This window comes from Lactuca sativa, chromosome 6, assembly GCF_002870075.4.
Source record: "Lactuca sativa cultivar Salinas chromosome 6, Lsat_Salinas_v11, whole genome shotgun sequence".
NCBI classification, from domain to species: domain Eukaryota; kingdom Viridiplantae; phylum Streptophyta; class Magnoliopsida; order Asterales; family Asteraceae; genus Lactuca; species Lactuca sativa.
The window spans coordinates 179,367,685-179,393,172 of NC_056628.2; the positions used below are offsets into that span (position 1 = coordinate 179,367,685).

At 34.7% G+C, this 25,488-nt stretch overlaps 2 protein-coding genes across 2 annotated transcripts; one reads left to right on the top strand and one right to left on the bottom strand.

The window, feature by feature from the left end:
* The first annotated feature begins 11,929 nt into the window (after positions 1 to 11,929).
* LOC111891445 (peroxidase 12) lies at positions 11,930 to 14,263 on the top strand. Its single transcript, XM_023887498.2, has 3 exons — positions 11,930 to 12,218; positions 13,113 to 13,310; positions 13,535 to 14,263. The coding sequence occupies exons 1-3, from the start codon at positions 11,964 to 11,966 to the stop codon at positions 14,153 to 14,155; spliced, it is 1,074 nt and encodes a 357-aa protein (XP_023743266.1). The 5' UTR covers positions 11,930 to 11,963; the 3' UTR covers positions 14,156 to 14,263.
* Positions 14,264 to 24,296: 10,033 nt separating this feature from the next.
* LOC111891399 (ATP synthase delta chain, chloroplastic) lies at positions 24,297 to 25,208 on the bottom strand. The gene has a single exon (XM_023887443.3). The coding sequence runs from the start codon at positions 25,137 to 25,139 to the stop codon at positions 24,381 to 24,383; it is 759 nt and encodes a 252-aa protein (XP_023743211.1). The 5' UTR covers positions 25,140 to 25,208; the 3' UTR covers positions 24,297 to 24,380.
* Positions 25,209 to 25,488: the final 280 nt, after the last annotated feature.

Genomic DNA, 25,488 nt, shown 5'->3' on the forward strand with positions numbered 1-25,488 from the left:
AATCATCGAGGAGCCCACATATATTGCTTTTATCCCACTTTGGGTAAAAGGAATGGATAAACTTCGACTCAAATGCTCGCTTGCATTTACTGATCGAATCACACACAACAATAAGTTTTATAACACCAAGTTACTAGTGCGTTTACTTATTATCAACGTGCAACTGACCAGCAAATAACAACTCACATGTCTCGGTTTCAATAATATGCATTATTATCGACTCACAATCACTTGTGATAAAATTCATGAAATGATTTTTGTGAGCGTGGGATTAATCCAATACTCTAATCTTATTAAAGCACTCATGAACTCTGCAGCAAACTTGTGCTATGTCTAAACTCTTCAAACAATCTACAGACTCTTCATGACAGTCTTCTTTCATACCTACTTCCAACGTATGACCGACTGTGGAGGTTCGAATAACCCAGTTATTCTGGAAGTCAAAACATGCAAAGAGAAACACAATGATGATACTTAATCCTATATGACCCCAAACTTGCGAGTATAAATAAAACACTTTATTTAATCACCATATTGATTACTCATAATTCATTATTTAATGTTTCAGATAATCAACTTTATAACTCGAATTATAACCACAATTGTCCCATGCTCCAAGCATGCACACTTTGGTTTCCTATGGTCCATACTTTGTGAAATAGATCAATTGAAAAACTTTTCCAATGAAACTCATTTCACAATCCCCAATCCTTATAATTAGTGTAAGAATACCAAATTCTTGCCACTTTTAGAATATGTCAAATTCTAATATTTTATACAATGATCCTTTTGTGAAGTCACGGCACAAAAGTCACAAAGACTCGGCCAATGAAATCACAAGGTGCTCTATCAGAAATTGTTACAAAACAATTCTATAGATGTGATGTCTCTCACTCAAAGTACATTCCTTTGAACATCCTTTTTGCATAAAATTTTCTAATCTAGACATAAATTCTTGATTTCCAACTCCTAATTATGAAAACATTTCCATATTTTCCAAATGACAACTCATTCTAAATAGAATCTTATCTATTCATAATAATGTCGATATGGTTCATCCATTACTATACTTCCAACTACTCACAAGCGACCAATCCTCAGTGAACTTTGGATCGTCCTTTGATAGTTGCTTAATTATTTTAATCAAAACCGGTTCTAGTCCTTTTTCCCTCTTAATGCCCTTGGCATTTGGAAATTTTTAGAACGGTCAAATATTATAGCATATGCAATTGTTTCTATACCCAAAGCGTATGGGACATGATGCATAATGTCTTACATAAAGATATGATACTTTATCAATCTTCTGCCATAATATTTTATGTGTCACGTTCTCAAAATTCGAACTATGAAGAGGGATGTCGTAATCATAATCGAAATTTAAGAACACAGTATGTATCCTTTGACTAAATTTATTAAAATTTCTCAATCTAATCTTTAGATTTTGAAACGAAGTATAATATTCTCTCCCTTAATTATAGCAAAACAACTTTTCAACCCTTGCGACTTTGAAAAGTGAATCTTTGTTTTCGATAATTAATATTGCTAACTTGCAATACTTTCCATAATAATCATACAAGCATAACACTTATGCTCCCACTATCATGATGATTATTATCATATAAGCATAACACTTATGCTCCCACTAGCATTGACATGTATTTAGAAAACAACTGAACTTCCAGAAAACAATACCTATTGAATTTCTGAATTTCATATTTCTAATACCAGATGCTTCGATAAGCCTTTATCTAAGCTTCTTAACCTTATACATCTTTGCCTTAGAAAGCTCACATGTATGTCTAGGCAAATTCAGAACTTATGTTACTAAGTCCCAAAAAACTTATGTTACTAAGTCCCAAATGTTCAGACTAATTGCCAAATCTCACAATTCAAACTATGGAAAGGGATGCCGTAACCATAATCGAATTTGAGAATACAATTTTCACAATTGCTATCTTTTTAAAATCTCTCTTAGTGAAAGCATTTCCTCACAGTCATTTTCATGAAGAAGGGAATCTTATGACACTTAGATTTTATGGTGTTTGTGTTCCTATCCATGTGAATTTTCCAAAACCAAAGTTTGCGACAAATCCAAATTCATATGGACTGAACTTTCTCAATCTTGATTTCTTGCCTTATGGTAACACGAGTGCCCACCATGTCTTCCAAGTAGTTTAGCAACTTACCCTTACATATCAATGTACTTTCCATCGATCAAGGTGCCTTGTATTTATGCATTCAAATGAGAACTCATAGAACTCACATGCATAATTAACTCAATTGGAATGGCACAGAAACAAAATAATGTCAACACGAAAGGTTATAAACCTCAAGTTGTGTGCTCGTGATGATCAATTAGGTTTATTCTTGATTTGTTCTCGAAACTTTTCAAGACCATCATTAAGACTCCCACTGACTCCTTGACATATAAGGTTCTCTTGTCAAGAAACATTTCTTGACAAACAAATATTCAAGAGTTAGTGTAGCTTTTATCAAGACAAAACACTTCACATAATTGGTCCTAGTTGGTCTTTGTCTTATCCAAGACAGCACAACTAACCAATTTCAAATGTGCAAGAATAAGAAAACTTTCCAAATTCCACATTTGTTGAGTGTTATAAACCTTCACTAGTGTGAAGGCAACCCAAAAGGACCATGCTCACAATCGATTCAAGTACATACCAAAATAGTTATGGACTTAGACACTAATCTAACACCTTAGACCCCTTAGTATAGTGAGGATAACTCACCTCGTAGATGTCAGCTCGGTGAATAATCACAGCTCTCCGATCACTCATCAAAGACTCCACAACCTATTACCATAATACGAACATCCTCATAAGTCTCTGTCCTCATAGAGTACTCCATAACCCAACTAGTTAACCCTAATCAAGGTCAAAGTCCTTAGTCAAGGTCAACAAGCCATGTTGACCTTAACTCATCGAGTACCCTCGGCTACTCGTCGAGTTCCTTGAAACTTTTACCCACTCGTCGAGTCACCGGCGTGACTCATCGAGTTCCCAAGATTATTGATTGAGGCCCTAAGGCCACCCGTCAAGTTTCCTTCTAGTAACATGTCGATGCACACGCATTCCTCACTTGGGGAAAACTCATCCGACTCGCTGAGTTGTTCATGCAACTCGTTGAGTTTATGGTAATCTTCACCGGACTCGCCGAGTTGTTCTTTCAACTCGTCGGGTTCACGACTATATTCATACGACTCGTCGAGTCGCCCTTGCGACTCACCGAGTTCCTTCAGTCCTTAAGCCATACAGACCCATTTTAAGCCATGCAATGACTCCAAACCACAGATCCAAGCTTCTAGGGCATTCCTTTCACGTAAATTTGCAAACTTTACGTGCATACATGGCTAAAAAGGTTCTTAATGCCCAAAACTAAGCTCTTAATGGGTTTCATGCACAAGGGAGACCTCATTTACGTCCAAGACAGGGACTTTATGGATCTAGAACTCGGGAATGGTCCAGATCTAAAGTTACAACTTCAGATCTAGCTTATGTTTTGCAATATCACCTCATTTATACCTTAAAAACCCTAGATTTCCACTATATGAGATCTAGAAGGGAAAAGGGATAAAGGTGTCGACTTGGTACCTTCTATGAGTGCTAACTGAGGTAGATTTCGGATTCCACTCCTCCCTTGCTTCTAACCCTTTGCTTCTCCAAGCTCTTCCTTCCACAAAGTCCTCCTTTCAAGCTTTCAAGGCAAAAATGAAACAAAATCCACGGTTAGGGTTTCCTTTGAGCTCTAAATGACTATAAGGAGGACAAATGGGGCTTAAGCCTCCTGAAATAGAGTGCAGGACCCGGGACTTAGGGTTTCATCTGCCAGCTCCTACTCGCCGAGTCCCTTTATGGACTCGGCGAGTAGATCACTAATTCTGCGATTCCGCGTCGACACTACTAGACGAGTAGTGCATCATTACTCGTCGAGTAGGGCTTAAACTTAAGAAATTCTTAATCTAATACCTGGGAAATTAGGGCGTTACAACTCTCTCCCATTTGAACTAGACTTCGTCCTCGAAGTCCTATGGAATAAACAACGTTGGGTAGATACAAACTGTCGGATATCAGTCTTGAGCATACTCAGATAACGGATCATCTGAGACTGCTCGGAAGCAAACTCTGGGCAGAACATCGCCCGCTCAGTGAACATACGGGTGGTCTCCGGCACCGACTCTCCATCCTGCCTTAAACTCAGAAACTCCTGTGCCAAACGTTCCCGCTCAACCCTCGGAATGTAACGAGCGCGAAACATATCCCTGAACTGCTCCCAAGTAACAGCAGCTCTCTGATCATCAGTGTAAGCCCCAGTCGCAAGTCTTCACCGGCCCTTGGCTCCGGACCTAAGCAGGTTTAGAGCACACCTGACCTTTTGGTCAGTAGGACACGAGCAGGTGAAGAAACACCCCTCCATATCTGAAATCCATCTCATAGCCTTGATGGGATCATGTGTCCCATCAAAAGTAGGGGGCTTCATGTTGTCGAAGTCCCGGTACTGAAAACCCCTACCTACTCCTCCCCCTACCGTAGATACAGCTGATGCAGCTGCTGTCTCTGCAAGGGTTGCGTAACACTCATCGAAATACTCCACCATAGTGGTCTTAATCGACCCGAACATTTCCGGCAACTCGGCCCGGAACAACGCAGTAACCTCGTCATGCAGGATTGCTCGGATCCTATCATCCATCTCATCTGGCCTCATTTAGCCGATCGTCTGGGGTGCTGTCAGCTCCCCCTGTCCGCCCTTTCCTGATCCCGAACCGGATCCAGTCACAAAGCGTCTGGTCATCACCATTCTGAAACACAACACAAGGTATCAGATAGCTCATACAACAACTGGGGACCAACCGCCAATAAAACCCTAGGAGTTGTGACTTCCTTGTCACGCGTATGGGTCCTATGCTTTCAATAGTACGGGCCCATGCTACCTTCCACACCTACCCATATTTGTTCCAAGTATCACCGCAACACCCTAACAATACATATAATCATATCGAGCACTCAAGCCTCATTCCTAAAGGAAGGCTAAATGGCTCGAAGTCGGTGGACTCATCCAAACAACCTACGCATCCATGAAAGTTCCACCAACCCTGCAACACTAGTGTATGCTAGCCATACATAATGCTGCACCCGGTAGACTTTCGAATATTCAATCCTACCCTAAGCTCCCAATCAAACAAGAACAGAACATAAGGCTAAATCAAACATTCTTAGGCTATAAGATCTTAATTATGTATAACCGTGATGCATACACTAAGTCACTATAGTGATGATGTCAATTTCATATAAGGGAAACCCTAGGCTAGCAGGCATCACGTAATCAGGCAATTATATCGTGCAATTCCTGAAGATCCCTAGCCTAATACTAGCATGTTGTTCTAACATATCACATAATTAAATAACTGTATGGTATTTTGGGGTCTACTTACTGGCTCTGGCTGATCGTACACCCTACATCCTCCTTTATTTATTTTGTAAACCAATTTCTTAAAACATTTTTGAAAACCTTTCCTTGATTTGAGACCGGATTCACACGAATGTTCCTCCAATTCACTCTAACCAAGGCTCTGATACCAACTTGTAACATCCAAAATTTCAAACAAATTTAAACTTTTAAAAACATGTCAAGTTCATCAAAACATTACAACTTTGTTTTCAAAATATTAATTATCAGAGTCTTTCCCAGAACATAACATAATAGGAGGAGCTGTACGATCACGCCTTGACCTTGCCGTGATCCACTGATGTACCTGAAACAATAAACTGAAACTGTAAGCCCGAAAGCTTAGTGAGTTACCCCCAAAATACTGATACACATATAGACCACATAGCAATATCAGTATTAGCATATCATATCAATAAAAATATAATAGCATGCACCGGGTCCATAGCTTTACAAGTTGGACTATCCCTGGGCCCTCAGTACGAGTCTTGAATGCCTACCGGTCCCTCAGCTTGTATCTGGAATGCCATCGAGCCCTCAGTACGAGTTTGGAATGCCTATCGGGCTCTCAGCTTGTATTTGGAATACTCACGAGTCCTCAGTATGAGTCTGGAATGCCTACCGGCCCCTCATCTCATATCTGGAATACTCTCGTGTTTGTTGGCTACCGCACGGAGCAGTACAACCTCAACCCACCCCACATAACATGTCGACATGTAATAGATAAATGCACATACAGGTAATCAATCAGTATCACAGGCAGTCCTACAGACCTACCCGACTAGCATATCAACTGGCATGCATTACTAACTCAACTCAACATACCAATAACTAGTAGGATATCGAATCCAATGGGCCCGCCTTGGTGCCTTAGACCCCTTAGTATAGTGAGGATAACTCACCTCGTAGATGTCAGCTCAGTGAATAATCACAGCTCTCCAATCACTCGTCAAAGACTCCACCACCTATTACCATAATACGAACATGCTCATAAGTCTCTGTCCTCATAGAGTACTCCATAACCCAACTAGTTAACCCTGATCAAGGTCAAAGTCCTTAGTCAAGGTCAACAGTCCATGTTGACCTTAACTCGTCTAGTACCCTCTGCTACTCGCCGAGTTCCTTGAAACTTTTACCCACTCGTCGAGTCATCGGCGTGACTCGTCGAGTTCCCACGATTCTCGATTGAGGCCCTAAGGCCACCCGTCGAGTTTCCTTCTAATAACACGTCGATGCACACGCATTCCTAACTTGGGAAAAACTCATCCGACTCGCCGAGTTGTTCATGCAACTCGTCGAGTATATGGTAATCTTCATCGGACTTGCCGAGTTGTTCTTCCAAATTGTCGGGTTCACGGCTATATTCATACGACTCGCCGAGTCGCCCTTGCGACTCGCTGAGTTCCTTCATTCCTTAAGCCATACATACCCATTTTAAGAAATGCAATGACTCCAAACCACAGATCCAAGCTTCTAGGGCATGCCTTTCACGTAAAGTTGCAAACTTTACGTGCATGCATGGCTAAAAAGGTTCTTAATGCCCAAAACTAAGCTCTTAACGGGTTTCATGCACAAGGGAGGCCTCATTTACATCCAATACAGGGACTTTATGGATCTAGAACTCAGTAATGGTCCAGATCTGAAGTTACAACTTCAGATCTAGCTTATGTTTTGCAATATCACCTCACTTATACCTTAAAACCCTAGATTTCCACAATATGAGATCTAAAAGGGAAAAGGGATAAAGGTGTCGACTTGGTACCTTCTATGAGTGCTAACTGAGGTAGATTTCGGATTCCACTCCTCCTTTGCTTCTAACCCTTTGCTTCTCCAAGCTCTTCCTTCCACAAAGTCCTCCTTTCAAGCTTTCAAGGCACAAATGAAACAAAATCCACGGTTAGGGTTTCCTTTGAGCTCTAAATGACTATAAGGAGGCCAAATGGGGCTTAAGCCTCCCAAAATAGAGTGCAGGACCCGGGACTTAGGGTTTCATCTGCCAACTCCTACTCGTTGAGTCCCTTTATGGACTCGACGAGTAGATCACTAATTCTACGATTCCATGTCGACACTACTCGATGATTCGGGCATCATTACTCGTCGAGTAGGGCTTAAACTTAAGAAATTCTTAATCTAATACCTGGGAAATCGAGGCGTTAAAACTTTTCTGAAAACTCTTCAGTCAAGAAAACAAAGAAAAAGGAATGTATAGTTTCTAAAACCATTTTAAACTCATCTGACACAATCCAAAAGAAAGTAAGGTCTTTTCGAAGCAATGGTTTTCAAATTTATTCCTCGGATGACCCAAAATGGAAGGGTATTTTACCTACTCCAACACTTTTGAAATCACATCAAAATTTTAAGAAATGGAAGGGTATTTTACCAACCCCAACAAAAGGGTACAAAAGATCTACACGTGCCAACGCTTCTACAAAACAACCCTTTTCAAATCCCAGCAACACTAATGTCAAATCTAACCCCTCTTGGACTTGTCACAAGCATATTCCTTCTTCTTATAACAGAGCGAATAAGAAGAATCAATTAGGCAGAAAAATAAAAGTTTCTCCAATCTGAAAGGAAATGAGAGTACTTTAGTATCGTTTTTTTATGATCATCTTCATGATTGTGAAAACAATATCACAATTTGATCCTCTAAGGACACCTTAGTTTACTTGTGTGGCTAATAGGGAATTGTTGAAACGGTTAAATCAATTAAGGTGAGTCATACTTCGTTCCAAAATCGATTCTTAGAGTCATACTCCAAGATTGTGACTTGAGTGACATATCTTAAGTAGGTTTATAACACATCATGAAATATGGAATTGAAATGTTTTCTAGCTCTTGCATATTTCAAATTAGTAGTTGTGATGTTTTGGCTGAAACAAAGACCAACTAAGACCAATTATATGAAGTGTTTATCTTGATAAGAAACCGAACTAACTCTTGAATACTTGTTTATCTTATATGTCAAGAGGTCAGTGGGAGTCTTAAAGATCTTGAAAGGCTTCAAGAACTAATCAAGAATAAATCTATTGTTTATCACTAGCACACGACTTGAGGTTTGTAACCTATCGTGTTGACATATTCTTGTTTTTGTGCCCATTCTAGTTAAAGTTAACTATGCATGTGAGTTCTATGAGTTCTCAATTGTTTGCATAAGGCAAAGCACCTTGATCCGTGAAAGTTCATTGATTAGTAAGGGTGATCTGCTCAACAACTTGGAAGACATGGTAGGCGCTAGTGCTGCCAAGTATTAAGAAATTAAGATTGAACAAGTTCAGTCCGTATGAATTTGGATTTGTCACTAATCTTGTTTTGTGATTGTGGTTATGACAAATTCACATGGATAGGAATACATACACCATAAAATCTAAGTGTCATAAGGTTTCTCTCCAATTCATGAAAATGATTGTGAGGAAACACTTTCACTAAGTAGATTTTGAGGAGATAGCAGTTGTGTTGATCGCATTCTCAAATTCGATTATGATTACGACATCCATTTTTATAGTTCGAAATGTGATAAATGGCAAACAGTCCGAACATTCGGAACTTATTGTTGTAAGTTCTGAAATAGTTTACACACATATATGAGCTTTCTTATAAAAGGTGTATGATCTTAGATAAAGGCTTATCAAAGCATCTCGTATCAGAAATCTGAACTTTGGTAAGGAAGTAAATATGTATTGATTTCTAGATGTCCAACTGATTTCTAATTACATGTCAAAGCTAGTGGGAGCATAAGTGTTATGCTGATAAAAATATAATTATCATGATAGTGAGAGCATGATTATTATATGCAGTGTTGCAAGTTAGCAATACTAGTTATAGGAAACAAAGGTTAAGAATTTTGCAAAGTTGTGAAATTTGAAAAATTGTTTCGCTATAGTAAGGGAGAGGATACTTATACTTTATTTCAAATCTAAAAGCTTAGATTAAAATATTAATTATACTTAGTCATGGACATATATAATTACCATGTTGGAACGCTTCAACATTGGAAATTCTATATAGAAATATTATAGCAAAAGAATGGTCAAGTATCATGTCTTTATGTAAGACATTATGAATCGTATCTCATATGCTTCAGGAATAGGATCGATCGCATATGCTATAATATTCACGTGTTCTGTTTTTCCAAATGCTTAGGGCATTAAGAGGGGAAAAGGACTAGAACTGAATATGACTAAAGTTATTAAACAATTGTTAAGGAAAATCTAAGGTTCGCCAATGATTGGTCGCTTGTAGTTGGAAGTATAGTAATGGATAGACCATATTGACATTATTATAAATAGACAGGATTCTATTAATAATAAGTTGTCATATGGAAAATATGGAAATGTTTCCATAATGGGAGTTGGATATTAAGAATCTATATGTAGGTTAGAAACTTCTATGCAAGAAGGATGTTCATAGGAATGTACTTTGAATTTGAGATTTCACTTCCATGGAATTGTTCTTGTAACAATATCCAAAGGAATACTTTGTATATCGTTGGCAAAGTCTCTGTGACTTTGGTACCTCAACATTACAAAAGGAATCATTGCATGATATTTTAAAATCTAACGCATTCTAATAGTGGCAAGAATTTAGAATTCTTACACTTGTTATAAAGATTTGGAATTGTGAGATGGGCTTCATTGGAAATGTTTTTCAAATTGATCGATTTCACTGGCTTTGGAGAACAACAGAGGAGATGAGGGTCGAAAACTCCTGCAACGTAGCTTCGTTTGCAAAAGTGAAGAAATGGGTAGAGATAGAGATAAGAGTAAGGAGGTCATATGGAGGTGTACGAAGGATCTGAAACAGGTGGCAAGCATGCAAGAAAAATGCAACAGATCGGCTCAATATCAGTTGATCACCACCCAAACTCAGCCAACAAAAGCAAAACAATAACCACCATCTCAAAACTAATCATTGTTCATAAACGTTGCTCATATCTCTTCGAATAAAAGAGTATAAATTTTGCCACTTGTCATTTTTTTCATACTTTTTAATTTCTTTTCTCATACTTTCTAAAAATAACACATGTCTTTTTTTATGATTTTACATTTAAATTTAAATCTTTTTTTAAGTCCCTTCAAATTAGCATTATTAATAGAGATTTTGAAATTTAAAATACTTGGTAATAATTATGTGATCCATGATAGAAAAAAAATATTCAATTATAAATAAGTTCCTACTTTACTCATTTTATTCTCCTTTTTTATATTTTTATAAATACCCTTTTATAAATTTGTTTGAAATATTTTTGTTATAATTATTATGTATTTTATTTTTATTTATCAATCATGTATTACATGTGTCATAATAATAGAATAAAAATAAAAATATGAGATAATGGAACTCAATATTTATGATTTATCATAAACAGTAAGTTAGTATATTTAAATTCATTTGTTAAATAAGTTACTCCAAAATATTTAGGAATAAAGATATTTATTATATACATTTACAACAATTGAAATAATGTTTCTTTTCGTAATCTAAGATTCGTAATATTTTTTTTTTGAAGTGGCAATAATTTTTGGATATCCGATTTGTTATTTGAATCCGTACCCGAAAATTCGGATATTCGAAATTTCAAATACAGATTCGGATGTCAGTACTCACTATTTGAAATTTTCAAGTATTCGGTTTTGAACACCTTTACCTCCACCTCCGGCTTGCTTTTATGGACGACGGGAAATGTCTTGAAATAATATTTCCATTGGTTTATGTTTCTTCTTTTATATAATCTTTGTTATTTATATCAATTTTTTTTATTTTGAAGTAATGAAATATTTGGAGTTTTATTTAGTTAGTTACTAATTTTTTTATTAAATTTAAATTATTTATTATCATTTAATTTCTAAAATTAAATTATTCTGTTGTGAAAAAACATAAAAGATGATCGGTTTTTTGAAGAGTGAAAATATAATATGAAAAGAAAATGAGGTGACTTTGAAGTAACATTAAAAAGAAATGAAATGTGAAAGATAGCTGCATTATTGAATCTTACATTGAACCAAGAACAAAAATTTAAGTAATTCTAATGATTTTCAAAAATAATTATTTATTTAAATTTTAACCAATTTCCATGTCAGAATTTATCACGAAGTCCATTACAAAATAGTACTCTTTCTATTTTTTTCAAATATTTTTCTCAATAAAGAGATGAATAAATATAAAAGATGGTTAGTTTGTTTAAATATGCCTCTTTTAATTATTACTAAAAGTCAAGATATAATATTATTTATAAGTTACCCAAATTTAGATTGTAGTTGATAAATAGATTAATTAATACAATTAATAAATTGAAACAAACCTAAATGCATTCATTCGTCGGTGCACCCACATGGACTACATCACATCACCGAGCCCTTGTATTTATCTTCTGCCTTATCCATATTTAGAGGGACAAAAAAAAATAAGTATTCAATCATGAGGGGTTATAATGAAACTTCTTCAGCTATAAGAACTCCATGTATATTCAAGGTTTGAAGAGCAGAGAACACAAGCATCCAATGGCTTCTAAAATTACAGTAATGCCCTTTCACACACTGAGTGTGACAATATTGGTGGTGTTGGTTCTTGTGCATTTGCATGGAACAGAAGCACAACAGCAGCCATTGGTGCAGGGGCTTTCTTGGAATTACTATCAAAAAAGCTGTCCAAAATTGGAATCAATTATTAAAAAACAGTTGGAGAAGGTGTTCAAGAAGGATGTGACTCTTGCTGCTGCTCTACTTAGAGTTCACTTCCATGATTGTTTTGTTCAGGTATAAATACATTTATATTCCCGCTTGCTTAATTAATAGTGACAGATTCAAGATTTTGATGATGTTATGTATTATTGTAACAACTTTTTTTTTTTTACAAAATAGAAATATGCTTTTTACCAGGGTATATTCGTCTTTTTGTCTTAAGTCAAGAATAATTGTCTTGTTGTACATAACTAATAAGTACAACGATTTATTAATTAATAGAATAATAAAATAAATATTTTCATCTAGGGAAACTAAAAATGGTTGTGTAAGTTTTGTATAACAAAAATCGTTTAGCTTTAATTTTTCGAAATAAAACATGAATGTATACATGTTTAAAAAATAATTATTTTGCAATAGAGATTAAAACAATAAATTGAGGGGTATATGGAAAAACCGAACCCTTTTAACTTGTAAGTATGACTTTATATTTTGAGTATGTTCAAATTAAATAGTTGATATGTATTAACGATTTACGTTGGAAATTAAAATTTAAACGTGTATCTACATAATTTTGTGTAATTTTTTTAAAAATTATTTATTTAGAGAATCCACTTTTAGAAAGCGGAGTATGGTCTTAGAATAATCAAGTGTTTTTATTCCCAAAATATTCCTTTGAACCACGTTTTTTTTAAGAAAAATAAATTAATAATCATATTTGTCTTTTTCAGTTTGATTAATAATTTAATATACAAGACCTAAAGGAAAAATTCCTCTACATCATTTTGCGAAAAAATGTCAGGCTTTCCAACAAATAGTTCACTTAAAAACATGATCATACCTTTTAACCTATAACTCTAAAATTTGTATTTGATCGACTTATCATAACATTCATGTAGTTTGATTAGCATTACAATGATCATAATTCGTATCCATTTTATGATATGAATACGATGATGTCTTCAACAGGGTTGTGATGGTTCGGTGTTGTTGGATGGATCGGCTAGTGGACCCGTTGATAGCGAAAAGACTGCACCACCAAACTTAAGCTTGAGAGGTTATGATGTCATTGAGGATCTTCGTAGTCGGGTTAACAAAGAATGTGGTTCGAATACTGTTTCTTGTTCCGATATTACTGCTATTGTTGCTCGTGACGCCATTGTCTTGGTAAACCCTTATACACTCTTGATCTTATTTCAAGATTTTACTTTTATTTGTTCAAATCATAAATGTAACAATATAAGATAATACTTAAACCTATAGTCTTTTTACAACAACAACAACAACAACAACAACAACAACAACAGACTTCGAAAATCACATTATTAATACTTAAACCTATAACCTCGTTCATTTGTTTAAATGTTTTAACAAACTTGTGATATAAACAGACTGGTGGACCACAATATAAAGTTCCACTAGGCCGAAGAGATGGAGTAACATTCGCCACAAGAAATGCGACACTTGCAAATCTTCCATCGCCATTTGTCCCAACGGGCACACTGCTAACGAACCTAGCGCTCAAGAACTTTGACGCCACCGATGCTGTGGCCTTATCTGGAGCCCACACCATCGGTGTCGCGCATTGTACTTCTTTCACTCGACGTCTTTACCCTACACAAGACACAACCATGGATAAAACCTATGCTAGCAACCTTAAACGTGTATGCCCGAATGCTAATACCAATGCAACCACAAACATGGATCTTAGATCTCCGAATGTATTCGATAACAAGTACTTTGTTGATCTCATGAACAGACAAGCACTCTTGATATCGGATCAAGATTTATACACTGATAAAAGGACACGCTCTATTGTTACAAGCTTTGCGGTTAATCAAACATTGTTTTTTGAGAAATTTGTAGATGTTATGGTGAAGATGGGGCAAATGGAGGTGTTAACAGGCACACAAGGTGAAATTCGTAAAAAATGTTCGGTGCGTAACTCGAACGAGTTGCTTATATCGAGTGTTGTTGAAGGTGACAACATGGGCAGTGTTGAGAGTCTTTGAGGTTTTGGAAAGTTCTTTGTATGTTTGGTTGGTCAGATTCATGTTATCGTTTGATGTTTTCTGATGTATGCACTTTTTGCTTTGTGTTAACAAAATCTTTTTCGACCACTTAACATTTGATGAAATTGTGATGGCTTCTTTTATGGAGAAACCGAGTTTAATTGATGAGATGATACATCATGTTTGACATACCAGCAACAGTATGGTAGTTTGGAAAATATAAGAGGAAATCAAGTATTTTTCAAATATAATAACCAATGTGTGTTAAATCTGCAAAAGACGACCCTATATATAATATATTCATGTTTTCAGATTAATACGAATGAAATTAATAAACAAATTAATTTAGTGGAGGACCACGACACAATAGGTGGCAAGAATAGTGAAAACCATTTTTTTAATAGTGAGCAGATTTTATTAATGAAAATGCTAATCAAAAGTTCAAAACCCACTAGTCACTCCACTTACCAAGCAAAATTTATAGACTACTCGCTTATTGCCTTATTCAATGCTATATGCTACTTGGGTCAAGTGCCCATTGATGGCTTGAAGTATAGAAAATAAAATTTTAGCCCACTTAACGTAAACAAAGTTTGATCATTGGTTGGGTAGTAGTAGTAGGCCAAAAAGCCGGTTTATGTTCTAAAACCGGTTTGAAAATCAAAACCAATCTGAAAATAAAAACGGTTTGGATAAATTGGTTCGGTTTAAAATCTAACCGTTGGTTTAGATCGGTTTATAGATGTTACAAAATGAAACAAGATTGAAAAAAATGGTTTAGAAATAGGTATTCAAACCGATAAAAACTGATTTTCAGATAGTAAAAATTATTATTAATTATATCCATTATTTTTTTAATTTTTGGGTAGTAAGGCCGGACAGTATAATAACGGGAAAGAAGAGAGGGAAGTTTCCCTCACACTGGAACACCATCTCTTGGGTGAGGGAAGCAACCCGCGGGAAAGAGGTAGGGGGAGGGGGTGACGCACTTTTTCTCTTCATGCTATTGGGTAGTTTTTTTTATCTTTTTTAATATTTATAAAATTATATACCTACTAAAAAAATATAAAAAATATATCAAAATTCATAGTTTTTAATTTCCTACAAAATGAATATAATATATGTATGAAATATATTTTTTTTAAAAAAATAAAAAAAATAGTGAAAGAAGCTTCCCACCTATTCTTTGGGTTTTAAGTGAGGGAAATGAAAGTGAGAGAAATTGTGGTGTGGCCTACAAAAAGTGAGAGAAACATCCCTCTCATACCCTCCACTCTAATAGCCAGGAATGTGTATGGGACGGTTTGGTTTGGTTTTAATTAAACCAAACCATAACCATTATAAAAGATTAATGCATTATGGTAGTCATGTGTATTGGTTGATATTGATTTTGGTTAACAATTTTTATAGGTTAATGATTACAGTTAATGGTTAATATTGATTAAATCATGATGGTCAAAAATGAGATAAAAATAATAATACTTTGCTATAAAACTGAAAAACATAAAGTGCATTGTTATAAAAAAAGTGAACGTTCAACAATGTTTATAACCTTATTAATATAATAGAATATTAGATATCCCATTTACTTCCAATAATTACCTTTTAGATTTTCAATTTTAAATATAATTACATACCATATATTTAATATTATATTAAATTATAAATATTTATTAATATTATTGGTTCAGTTTGGTTTTTAGTGGTTCAGTTTTGGATGAAAATCATAACCGAATCATATGTATTTGGTCAATCAAAAATAGAAACCACACAAATTTTTTAAATAATTGTTCGGTTATTTTGGTTAATTTGGTTTTTGTTCAGTTTTCTAGTTAATATGCACACCCCTAATAATAGGCCAAAAAGGTAGTTTATGATCTAAAACCATTTTGAAAATCAAAATCAATCCGAAAATAGAAAAAGGTTTGGATAAAATCGGGTCTGTTTAAAATCTATCTGTCGGTTAAGACCGGTTTACAGATTTTACACATGTAACTGGTTTGAAAAAAAAAATTCAATCCTATAAAAACTTATTTTTAGATAGTAAAGAAACATATAATTGATTTCTGTCCGTTATTTCTTCATCTTTTTAATATAAGGTTTTAGATGTTGAGAAAAATGGTTTTCACCACTTTTACTATCACGAATCTCTTTCTAATCGACCATTAAAGTTTCGTTGAATTCTGATATCAAAAGCAACTTTTATAAAATACGAAAACCTAGCAAAAAAGGTTTTTTCAAACGAATCCTAAGCTACTACAGATTTTAATATTTTTATTGACACCAATCTAATTTTAATTCAAACTGACTTTTATTTTTATTGACACCAAAGTGATTCGTAAAAAAAGTGGTTTGTGCAATAGAACCTCTGTTAAGGATCATTCCTACTCTTATAGGTTTGGATTTATCCATGGATAATGATGGCAATAATATATATATATATATATATATATATATATATATATATATATATATATATATATATATAATTAGGTTATTTTGTTTTTACTAACTATTGTGTGTACAAATATGGACCAACGGATGAAATTCATCAATGGATATGATTTGAGAGTGTATGATATTACAATGGGATAACATGTACTATATAATCACACAAATTTTAGCAAAATGGTATTTTGGACAAATAACTACAATTATAAAATGAAATTTTCGGATATTTATGGATAATTAATTCTCCTAATTTTAAAATTTTGATTTTTTTAATTAATTCAATTTTAATTCTAACATAATTTGTAAAAATAACCGATTTATTGTGTCAGAATATTTTTTTAGTTAGAATGATGCTCTTTCAGAATTTTATTCTATTAGAATATTATTGAATAATAACAAAGTTCTGGAATCTGAGGTTGAAAAATAACTACATTCTAACATATTTTGTCAGAATAACATAATGTCAATAAAAAACTACTAAATACATTATGAAAAGAATATACAAAATAGATTTTTGAACTAATAATATACCAAATAATTAATTGTGATTCTTTGAATAATAACAACATTCTGAAAGAATAACAAGTGTAATTCTTAAAAAATAACAACATTCTTAAACATTAAGTGTGATAATTCTTTAATTCATTCTTCAAACCTTTCCCATCAGTTCTTCAAGCCATTTCTATCACAAATTCTGTTAGAATGCAACAGTAAAATTCTGTTAGAATACATTATCAACATATAAATATTAAAATTTTATCAAAATAAAACAGTAAAATTATAGCAGAATTTATTATCAACATATAAATAATTAACCAAAACCATGATCGGAAGACATAAATAAAAAAAAAATAACAGATTTTTATCCTCTCAATTTATTAACAATCAAATGAATAAAAAAAATTAACTGATTTGACACTTCCAAGGTCCTGTAAAACAATTTATAATACAATTGAAACAATGTTGATTCAAGAGTTTTGTTAAACACCTTACTTACAACAAAAACCTTTATGAAGAAACCATTTATATTTTCCAAAAAAAATAGTTGAACTTATATAAAAAGATTGGATAGAAACCTGATTTAAGCATTTTATCGAGCAGTTGGTATGCAACATGAAACTTTCTTTAAATTCTCAATAATGACAACTTATCCCTTGGCCAATCTTGAAACTTGTGAAAAACATGAAAAACAAAAAATATTGTCTCTTAGGATTTTTAACAAACAGTTGGTAGGCACTAAATAAATAATTGGTTGCTCAATGTCTTTTTTCAAATTCAAGCACAGGGGAGCTCAAACCTTCTATCACTCCATCCTCCTTAATGGGATTGCGAATGACATGATTAACCATTAGAGAACCAACGATATCAGCCATAACCACTTTAGAAGAAATCTTCGATCCCATCACAGCACCATCAGAACCATTTGACAATCCCAAGCCCTTATTCTCAATAGAAATCGCATCACATCCAGCATCCAAAAGTGAATCCACCAAATTCACTCCAGACCTAGGGCCTTCAGATTTACTCACATCACTCGATCCTTTTATCACAAGAGATTTCACTTCTGATTCAAACTTATTGACAAGAAGAGTGATTGATTTAGCTTTCACTCGATCCTTTTATCACAAGACATTTCATATCACTTGATCACCTGATACCTTCTCGATCCGATGAAGAGGGAGGAAGAAGAAATTGGGTCTCTCATGTGCCTGCCGATTGAAAAAAGAAAAGAGTAGGGATTAGGGTTAGTGAGATGAACAACGATTTAAAAAGGATCTATGATACTCGTTTAATGATTTTCCAAATATACAACATTTATTTTTGGTTTATAAAGGTAAAATGACTAAGTTACCCTTTATTATTTAATTAATAATTTTTTTCCTAAATTCTGATCGGAGCATTTAGGCATATAATATTTGCTAAAAACATTTGAACCTCTCTCTCTCTCTCTCTCTCTCTCTCTCTATATATATATATATATATATATATATATATATATATATATATATATATATCATTATTATATATGAAAACGTTGTTTTCCTCCTTCCTTTAAATTCAAATTTACATGGTTCAATACAAAACACGTACTCTAACTACAAAACATCGCAACTGATGATATGTTATCTTCTACAAATCTCCCAATGTTTGCCAATATCCATACAACGTTTCACGATGTAAATTGAAACCATAAATCCATTCTCGTCACAACCCTAATTGAAACAGCACATCGATTTCCTTCCCCAGTAAGGTTTCAATCAACTCTTATCTTTGTGTAATGAAATGAGAGTTGATAAATTCTAAAAGGGTTTAAACACAAACACATGTGTCTAACTGGACCATAAATTTTTTAAAATAAAGCCAACGCCTCAAAAGCCAAAGGTTGCGTTTAGTTGCAAAAAAATAAGTCTTTTTTCGGAAAAAATTTCCAAAAAAATTAGAAATTTGAAAACACATTTAGTTCGTCTATTTTCCTAAATTTTTCAAGGAAAATGAAAATTTTCATTTTCTAAAATTACAAAGAAGTTGGAAGTTTTTGGAAAACCGATAATCATTGTTTTCCACATTTTTCTAATTCCAAAATTTTACTAAAATATAAACACACACCCACTCCCACCCCACCTACCTCTACCTATCCCCACTTAACACCCCCAACCGACCACACCCCTACCTACACACACCCAACCACTCCCAAGCCCAACCCCCCTACACACACATCCCTACAAACACCCACCCCTACCCTACCCTCAACCCCTACCCACATCCACATCCACACCCCCACAAAGACACACACACACACACACACACACGTCCACACACACTCTCATTTTGCATGATTAGTCCTTCTGATTTTTTTAATTGGTCTAATATTACTAGCATACCCTCTCATCCAACTTCCACCATCTTCATTTCAGATTCACAACACTTCGGCGCCACCATCCTCCATCATCCTTACCATCGCCTCACTGTACCACTATCTCTCTCCTCTACTTAACACTTGCAACCCTCTCACATTATTCTCTGTCCACAAGCCACCACCCTACTATTTCCCTCTTCATCCCTACATCCTCTATAAAAGACTTTCAATCATAGTGTCAACTCTTCTCTCTCTTCAGGTCTAGGTTATTGTACCATAGTGAAGCTCGTCGTCTGTGTTTTCTTCGATAAACCTACAACTTTATATCTCTGACAAAGTACAATCGCTATTGGTTTAATAAATTGGTGTATTCTCCAAAATGATTATAGAATGCTTTTATGAAATCATTTTTTTAAATCAGTGATCATTTTAGAAACTCCACGTTTAATTTCAGTTTTGTTATCGTAGATTGTTGGCCGGTTCCTATATTAGATTTTTAAATCTGATTCTAGTTTTGTAACGCTCGATCCAGGTATTATTCATTTTTTTGGTCCCTTATATATTAAGTCATTGCTTTTTAGCCTTGTTTTGCAAGTTTATGGGAAATGAGGGACCATTCTTGCCAAGATTAGACTTTTGGAGGCGGACGTCAAACGCGGGTGTTCCCTTGGGGAACGCAGGGCGTTCATACGTAGAGCTCAAACCTTAATTTTTAGGGTTTAAGATCTATTTAAACACCTTAAGTCCTAGGTGTTGGTCTCATTTCCAACCTCCATAGCCTCAAGCCCTAAGGTAGTGTTTATTTTTTATCTGCAGATCTGCGTGACATCTTTTGTCTGCGCCGCGTAAACTACGCGCATATATTAGCCCTCGCAAACTGTTTGTTTTTTTGAAGACTGCAGACCTAAAAATATATGCGCGCCCTCTTCTTGGCGCAGATGTGGACCAAAGTCTTCTAACATCTTCTAGCCTAAAAAACATAGATATCTTTATTTGTTTAAATTTTTTTTTAATTTATATTTTTTCCAACTTTATTAATGATAAACAATTTGAAAAAAAAAATACAAAACTTAAAAAAAAACGTTCGACGATACAAACATGATATTTTTGACAAATTTATAAATAATGATTTATTACAATAATAGTTGTTGAAGTTATTAATATAAATATGAAAAAAATCGTAATGTATTCTTATATTTTTTTGCCAAATTTTGTAAAACATTATTTAATACAGTATCATCAATTTCTCGAGAAAATATTTATGGTACGTTTTTAATGGATTTAATTGAAAAAATCAAAGTTTATTTTCATCTATTTATGTATCAAATTCTTTGACCACTAATTATAATGTTTAGTTATAATTTTGCAACCAAAGTTGTTGGTTTTTATCAAATATATACATTAACTAGTTGTGATACTCGTATAATATACGGGTTGATTAAAACAAAATCTTAAATATAAATGATTAAAAAGCAAGTTTTATTTGAATTTGAAATTTGAAATAAGTATAAATTAAAAAAAATGAAAAAAATTAAATTAAAATTATGCGTTTAGTTGTCAGACCCGTGTATTAAATGTGTTAATTATAACAAAATTTTAAATACGAAGGTTTCAATTGTAAATTTATTTAAAATTAAAATTGAAGTTTGACATTTGAAATTAATATAGTTATTATGGTATGTTTAATTTATAGAAACTAAATTGATGATATATATTCAATAATAATAAATGAATTAAATGAAAAGTGTAAAATAAATATCTCAAAATTATGACAAAATGACATATGGCATAATGCATGAGAGTGTGACAAGTGGCAAAAAAAAATTTCATTTATTAGAGAGGATTCATACCATTTTTATTTTTATTTTTTATACAATAATACATAAAAGTTGATCTAGATTCGTTAATTATTTATAACAAAGTCATAAAAATATTAAAAAATCACTTTGAAGTTTAAAAAAATCAGTTTATTTAGATTTCAGTTTATTTTATTAGCCCGCAGATGTTAAAAAAACAAACAGTCTTCTTTTTTCAAACTGCAGACGTTTGGTCCACCTCTTCTACGGCAGAGGTCTACAGATGTGTTCTGCAGACTGTAGACATTTTGCTTCAGAAAAAACAAACAGCACCTAAATCTCGAAACCTAGAGCCTCCTTGTGTGTTGTGAGCTCATTGTGTGTGTTTTGGTGTATGTTTTAAGCTCATTCAAGGAAGAGAAGCTTGGTGCTAGGTGCTGGTTCAAGTTGGTACTTCTAGATCTTGGTTCTTTGCTCCATTTCCACCACAACTAAGGGATAAAGCTCAAACATTGCTCACTAGAAGCTTAGATCTAAGTTTTTATGGATTTTGGTCCCTTTTTGGTCACATGGTTGAGATCTTGAAGTTATGATCACTCCAGAAGCCTTGAGTTGTTTCTCTTGGTGTTTATGATGTTTTAGATTCAGAAAGTTTGCATATTTATAGTTGTAAAAGTCTCATGCATGAGATTAAGCCCTTTTTATGGAGGTAGGATGATATACCTTGAAGTTTGGACCTTTTGGGGCATGCAAAGTCACAAAGTCAGTGACTTTATGGTTATAGATGATCTTTAGGACGTGGATCTAGTTTCTGGTCATGTGGCTTTAGGCATTAAGTGCTTAATAAGCACTTTTGGGCTTCTGGGTGTGAATACCCTGCGTTGGGTCGAGGTGCCCATCGTTCAGCCTAGAGCTCGCGATTTGTTGACTATTGATGAACTTCAAGCGTTCTACAATGGAACGCCCAACGTTTGATCAACAGTGGGCTTCTTTTGGGCCATTTTCTTGGACTTTGTTCCTTTAGGCTTTAGTGGAGCATAATAAATCATGTTTTGTGTTATGTTTACGTTTGGGCTTTAGGGTAAAGCCCATTAGAGAAATTTGGGACCAATTTGGAAAATTAGGTCATAAGTGGGCTATTGGTAGGCTTTGGAAGATTATCAAGTGATGGAACTTTATGTTATGATTTTGGGCCTTAGTCATTAGCCAAATTAAGCCAAGGGAGTTATTTTGGATTTTAGATTTTGATTGGATGTTATTTTGCTCTAATAGCTCGGGAGTCGTCAGGACAATAGTTAGAGATTTCCTTTTGTGAGATTCAGCTCTTCGAGTTGAGTTTCCTCACTGGTTAGCGGGTCTAAGACACCAAGGGCGACCCTCGATGGTTATGTTATTATACTTGTTGTGTATGTGATACTTGTATGTACTTGTATATGTATGTTTATTGGGTGGGGCCCATTATGTGAGTGTGGGCGAGGCCTGTATCTCATTGCTATCCGAGTGTGGGCGAGGCCCGTATCTCATTGCTATCCGAGTGTGGGCAGGGCCCATATCTCATTGGCCGGGGCCCGTTATTCGAGTGTGAGCGGGGCCCGTATCTCATTACTGTATGTTATATATGGTATATGGTAGCTTAGTGAACTCACTAAGCTTTATACTTAAGGTTTTCAAATTATGTTTCAGGTACTTCCGGTTGCAAATGGAAGAACTCGAGATGACTGTATCGCACATATAATTGAGATTCCGCTTATGATGTTTTACTATGATTTTATAGCAATTGATACATTGATTTTTATTTGAATGTTTGGATGATATTGGAAAATACTATTTTATCAATTATTAAAATGAAATTTTTTCGACCATATTTTTTTGATGTTACAAGTTTTAATTTTTGTTTGCTTATGATTTCATTAGACCTTGTTTTGATTTCGTCATGTTTGGTTTTGATTTTCTTAATTCACCATGTTTTGCCTGGTTTGATTTTGACTTTCAATATGATTTCTTATGATTATAGGTTTGTGGTTGGTTTTGTCTTTGTTTGATTTGGTGCTCGTGATGGCTAATGGTGGCTGCCGGAGGTAACTAATGATGGTCGTTGGAGGTGACCAGTGATCACCGGAGCTGAACGGATTGAAATCATAGATTTGTTAACATGGAGGGGAGGAAAATATTGGGGTGGTATAAGAGAAAGGAACGTGAAGGAATGTGTTCGGTTGGTGGGACCGAATGTATTTATTTATTAATCAAAAAATAAATAAACAGTATAAAAAAAATGAAAAAGACATTGAAAAAACATTTTATACGCAATAAAGACCAACAACACAAAAAATAAAATCATACTGATCAACCATATAGATGATTTGATAGTTATATTGAATCTTGTTTTAACAATGCAATTTTTATATGTATCCTCCAACACTGTGTAACCCTCCATGTATAATACAGTGTTTGTAAACCATAATGATTAATGTATAATTTTGTCCAATTTAAAATAAGGATAAAAGTAAAACATATAACCCTTTATTTTTTGGATGTTACAATATCATACCACATGAAACCTAGCTATGTACACTAAAATAAAAATGGACAGGCATAAAATAGATGAAACGATATTGTGCTTGGCTGTATGCTTGTATCAACATCAATGAATAATAACGAATGCAATCTCTGTCTTCCATCCACAGCCCTCTCGCCGCATTCATCCACACATACACTCTTATCTCCTATGAACGATTTTTGTATTCCCCTCGTCAATTCATTCAAATAAAACCCAAAAAATCATCAAATTAACCCACCCTCGTCTCCTAACCCTTTCCACATAAAATCAAGAACATATTTTTCACCCTATCACAAGTATCATCCTTTTCGTTTTATAACTGTCCAAAATGACTACAACGTTTTCTTTTTAAGTAAAACTTCAATGCAAGTTCATGTTTGTGTCTATTTGTAAGTTATACGCAAGAAAGCATATAAGATTTTATAAATTACATTAGAGTTATTGTAATTTAATTATCTCCTGAAAAACGCATGATTACAATTCTCCCAAAAAATATATATATATATATTCATATGTTTGTGAAAAGCAAATTATTATACGAAGAATGATGAAATTAAAATCCAATCATACAGCAAGTGAAATGTCGCCGATCTCAAGCTCTGCAGCAATTTCTTCCAATTGTTTCTTCACACTCATATCAATCAATTTGGATCCAGAATTCCCATACCTGATTGTGAATCCAGCAACCAATGACTCATCAATCACTGTCTTCAACCTCACGTTCTTTGCTCCGGTGAGTTTCTGCACTTGTTTCGCGATCTGCGCCATGTGTTGTTCCTCGAGCTTCACCACCGATGATACCACGGCCAACTCTGTGTTCGTTAACCTGTTGTAAGCCAGCTCGAACTCCTTCACGATCTCCTTGATCATATCGATCCGCTTACTCTCGACTAAGATGTTGATGAAATTGCAGACGTGTACTTGGAGTTTACCTGATGCAGTGATATCATCGAGCAATGCTCGTTTGTCTTCGAGGCTTACGATTGGGCTCACGAAGTAACTGAGTAAGCTGTCTTCTGAGAAGAGTTGATCGACCAATTCGACGTCTTTGACAGTCTGCTCTAGTGTTCCATTTGCGACTGCAACCTCCAACAGTGCTGCGGCGTAACTTCCTGCGGCGGAATCAGCCATCTTAGCTCCGGAGGCACCGCCGCCTCCGGTACGCCGTGGTTTCCCCGTTAGTTTGATAGATAGCTTTGGGAGTCTTAATCCGCCGGAAAAGGAGAACTTTACTGGCTTGACAGAACTTACACGAGCTGAGACTGGAGTCCGGGACTGGAATGTGACCGGAGCTTGTTGAAGAGCTGCGGCGGCTGTTGCCATTTTTACCGGCGGTTAGAGAGGAGATGGAATTTCAGAGAGGCAGAGGGAAGGTTCAGATAAAAAGGAAACGACTGAAATTTGATGTAAGAGGATTTTGGATGGAAACGGACGGTTGAGATCAGGAATGAGGAGTGATCAACGGTGAGGAATGGGATTAAAATTTCTGTGAACAAGGGGGACGATTGGATCTTATCTGTAGAAGATAACGAGGTGACACGTGGCTGTCTTGTATTAGTTCAGAAAAGTATTTGGCGAAGGGATTAGAATTGTATTTTAAAGATTCGTTCCAATATTCCATTTGTAAATCTTGTTTAGTATTAATTGTCCGGCCCTATGTATCTTGGCCCAA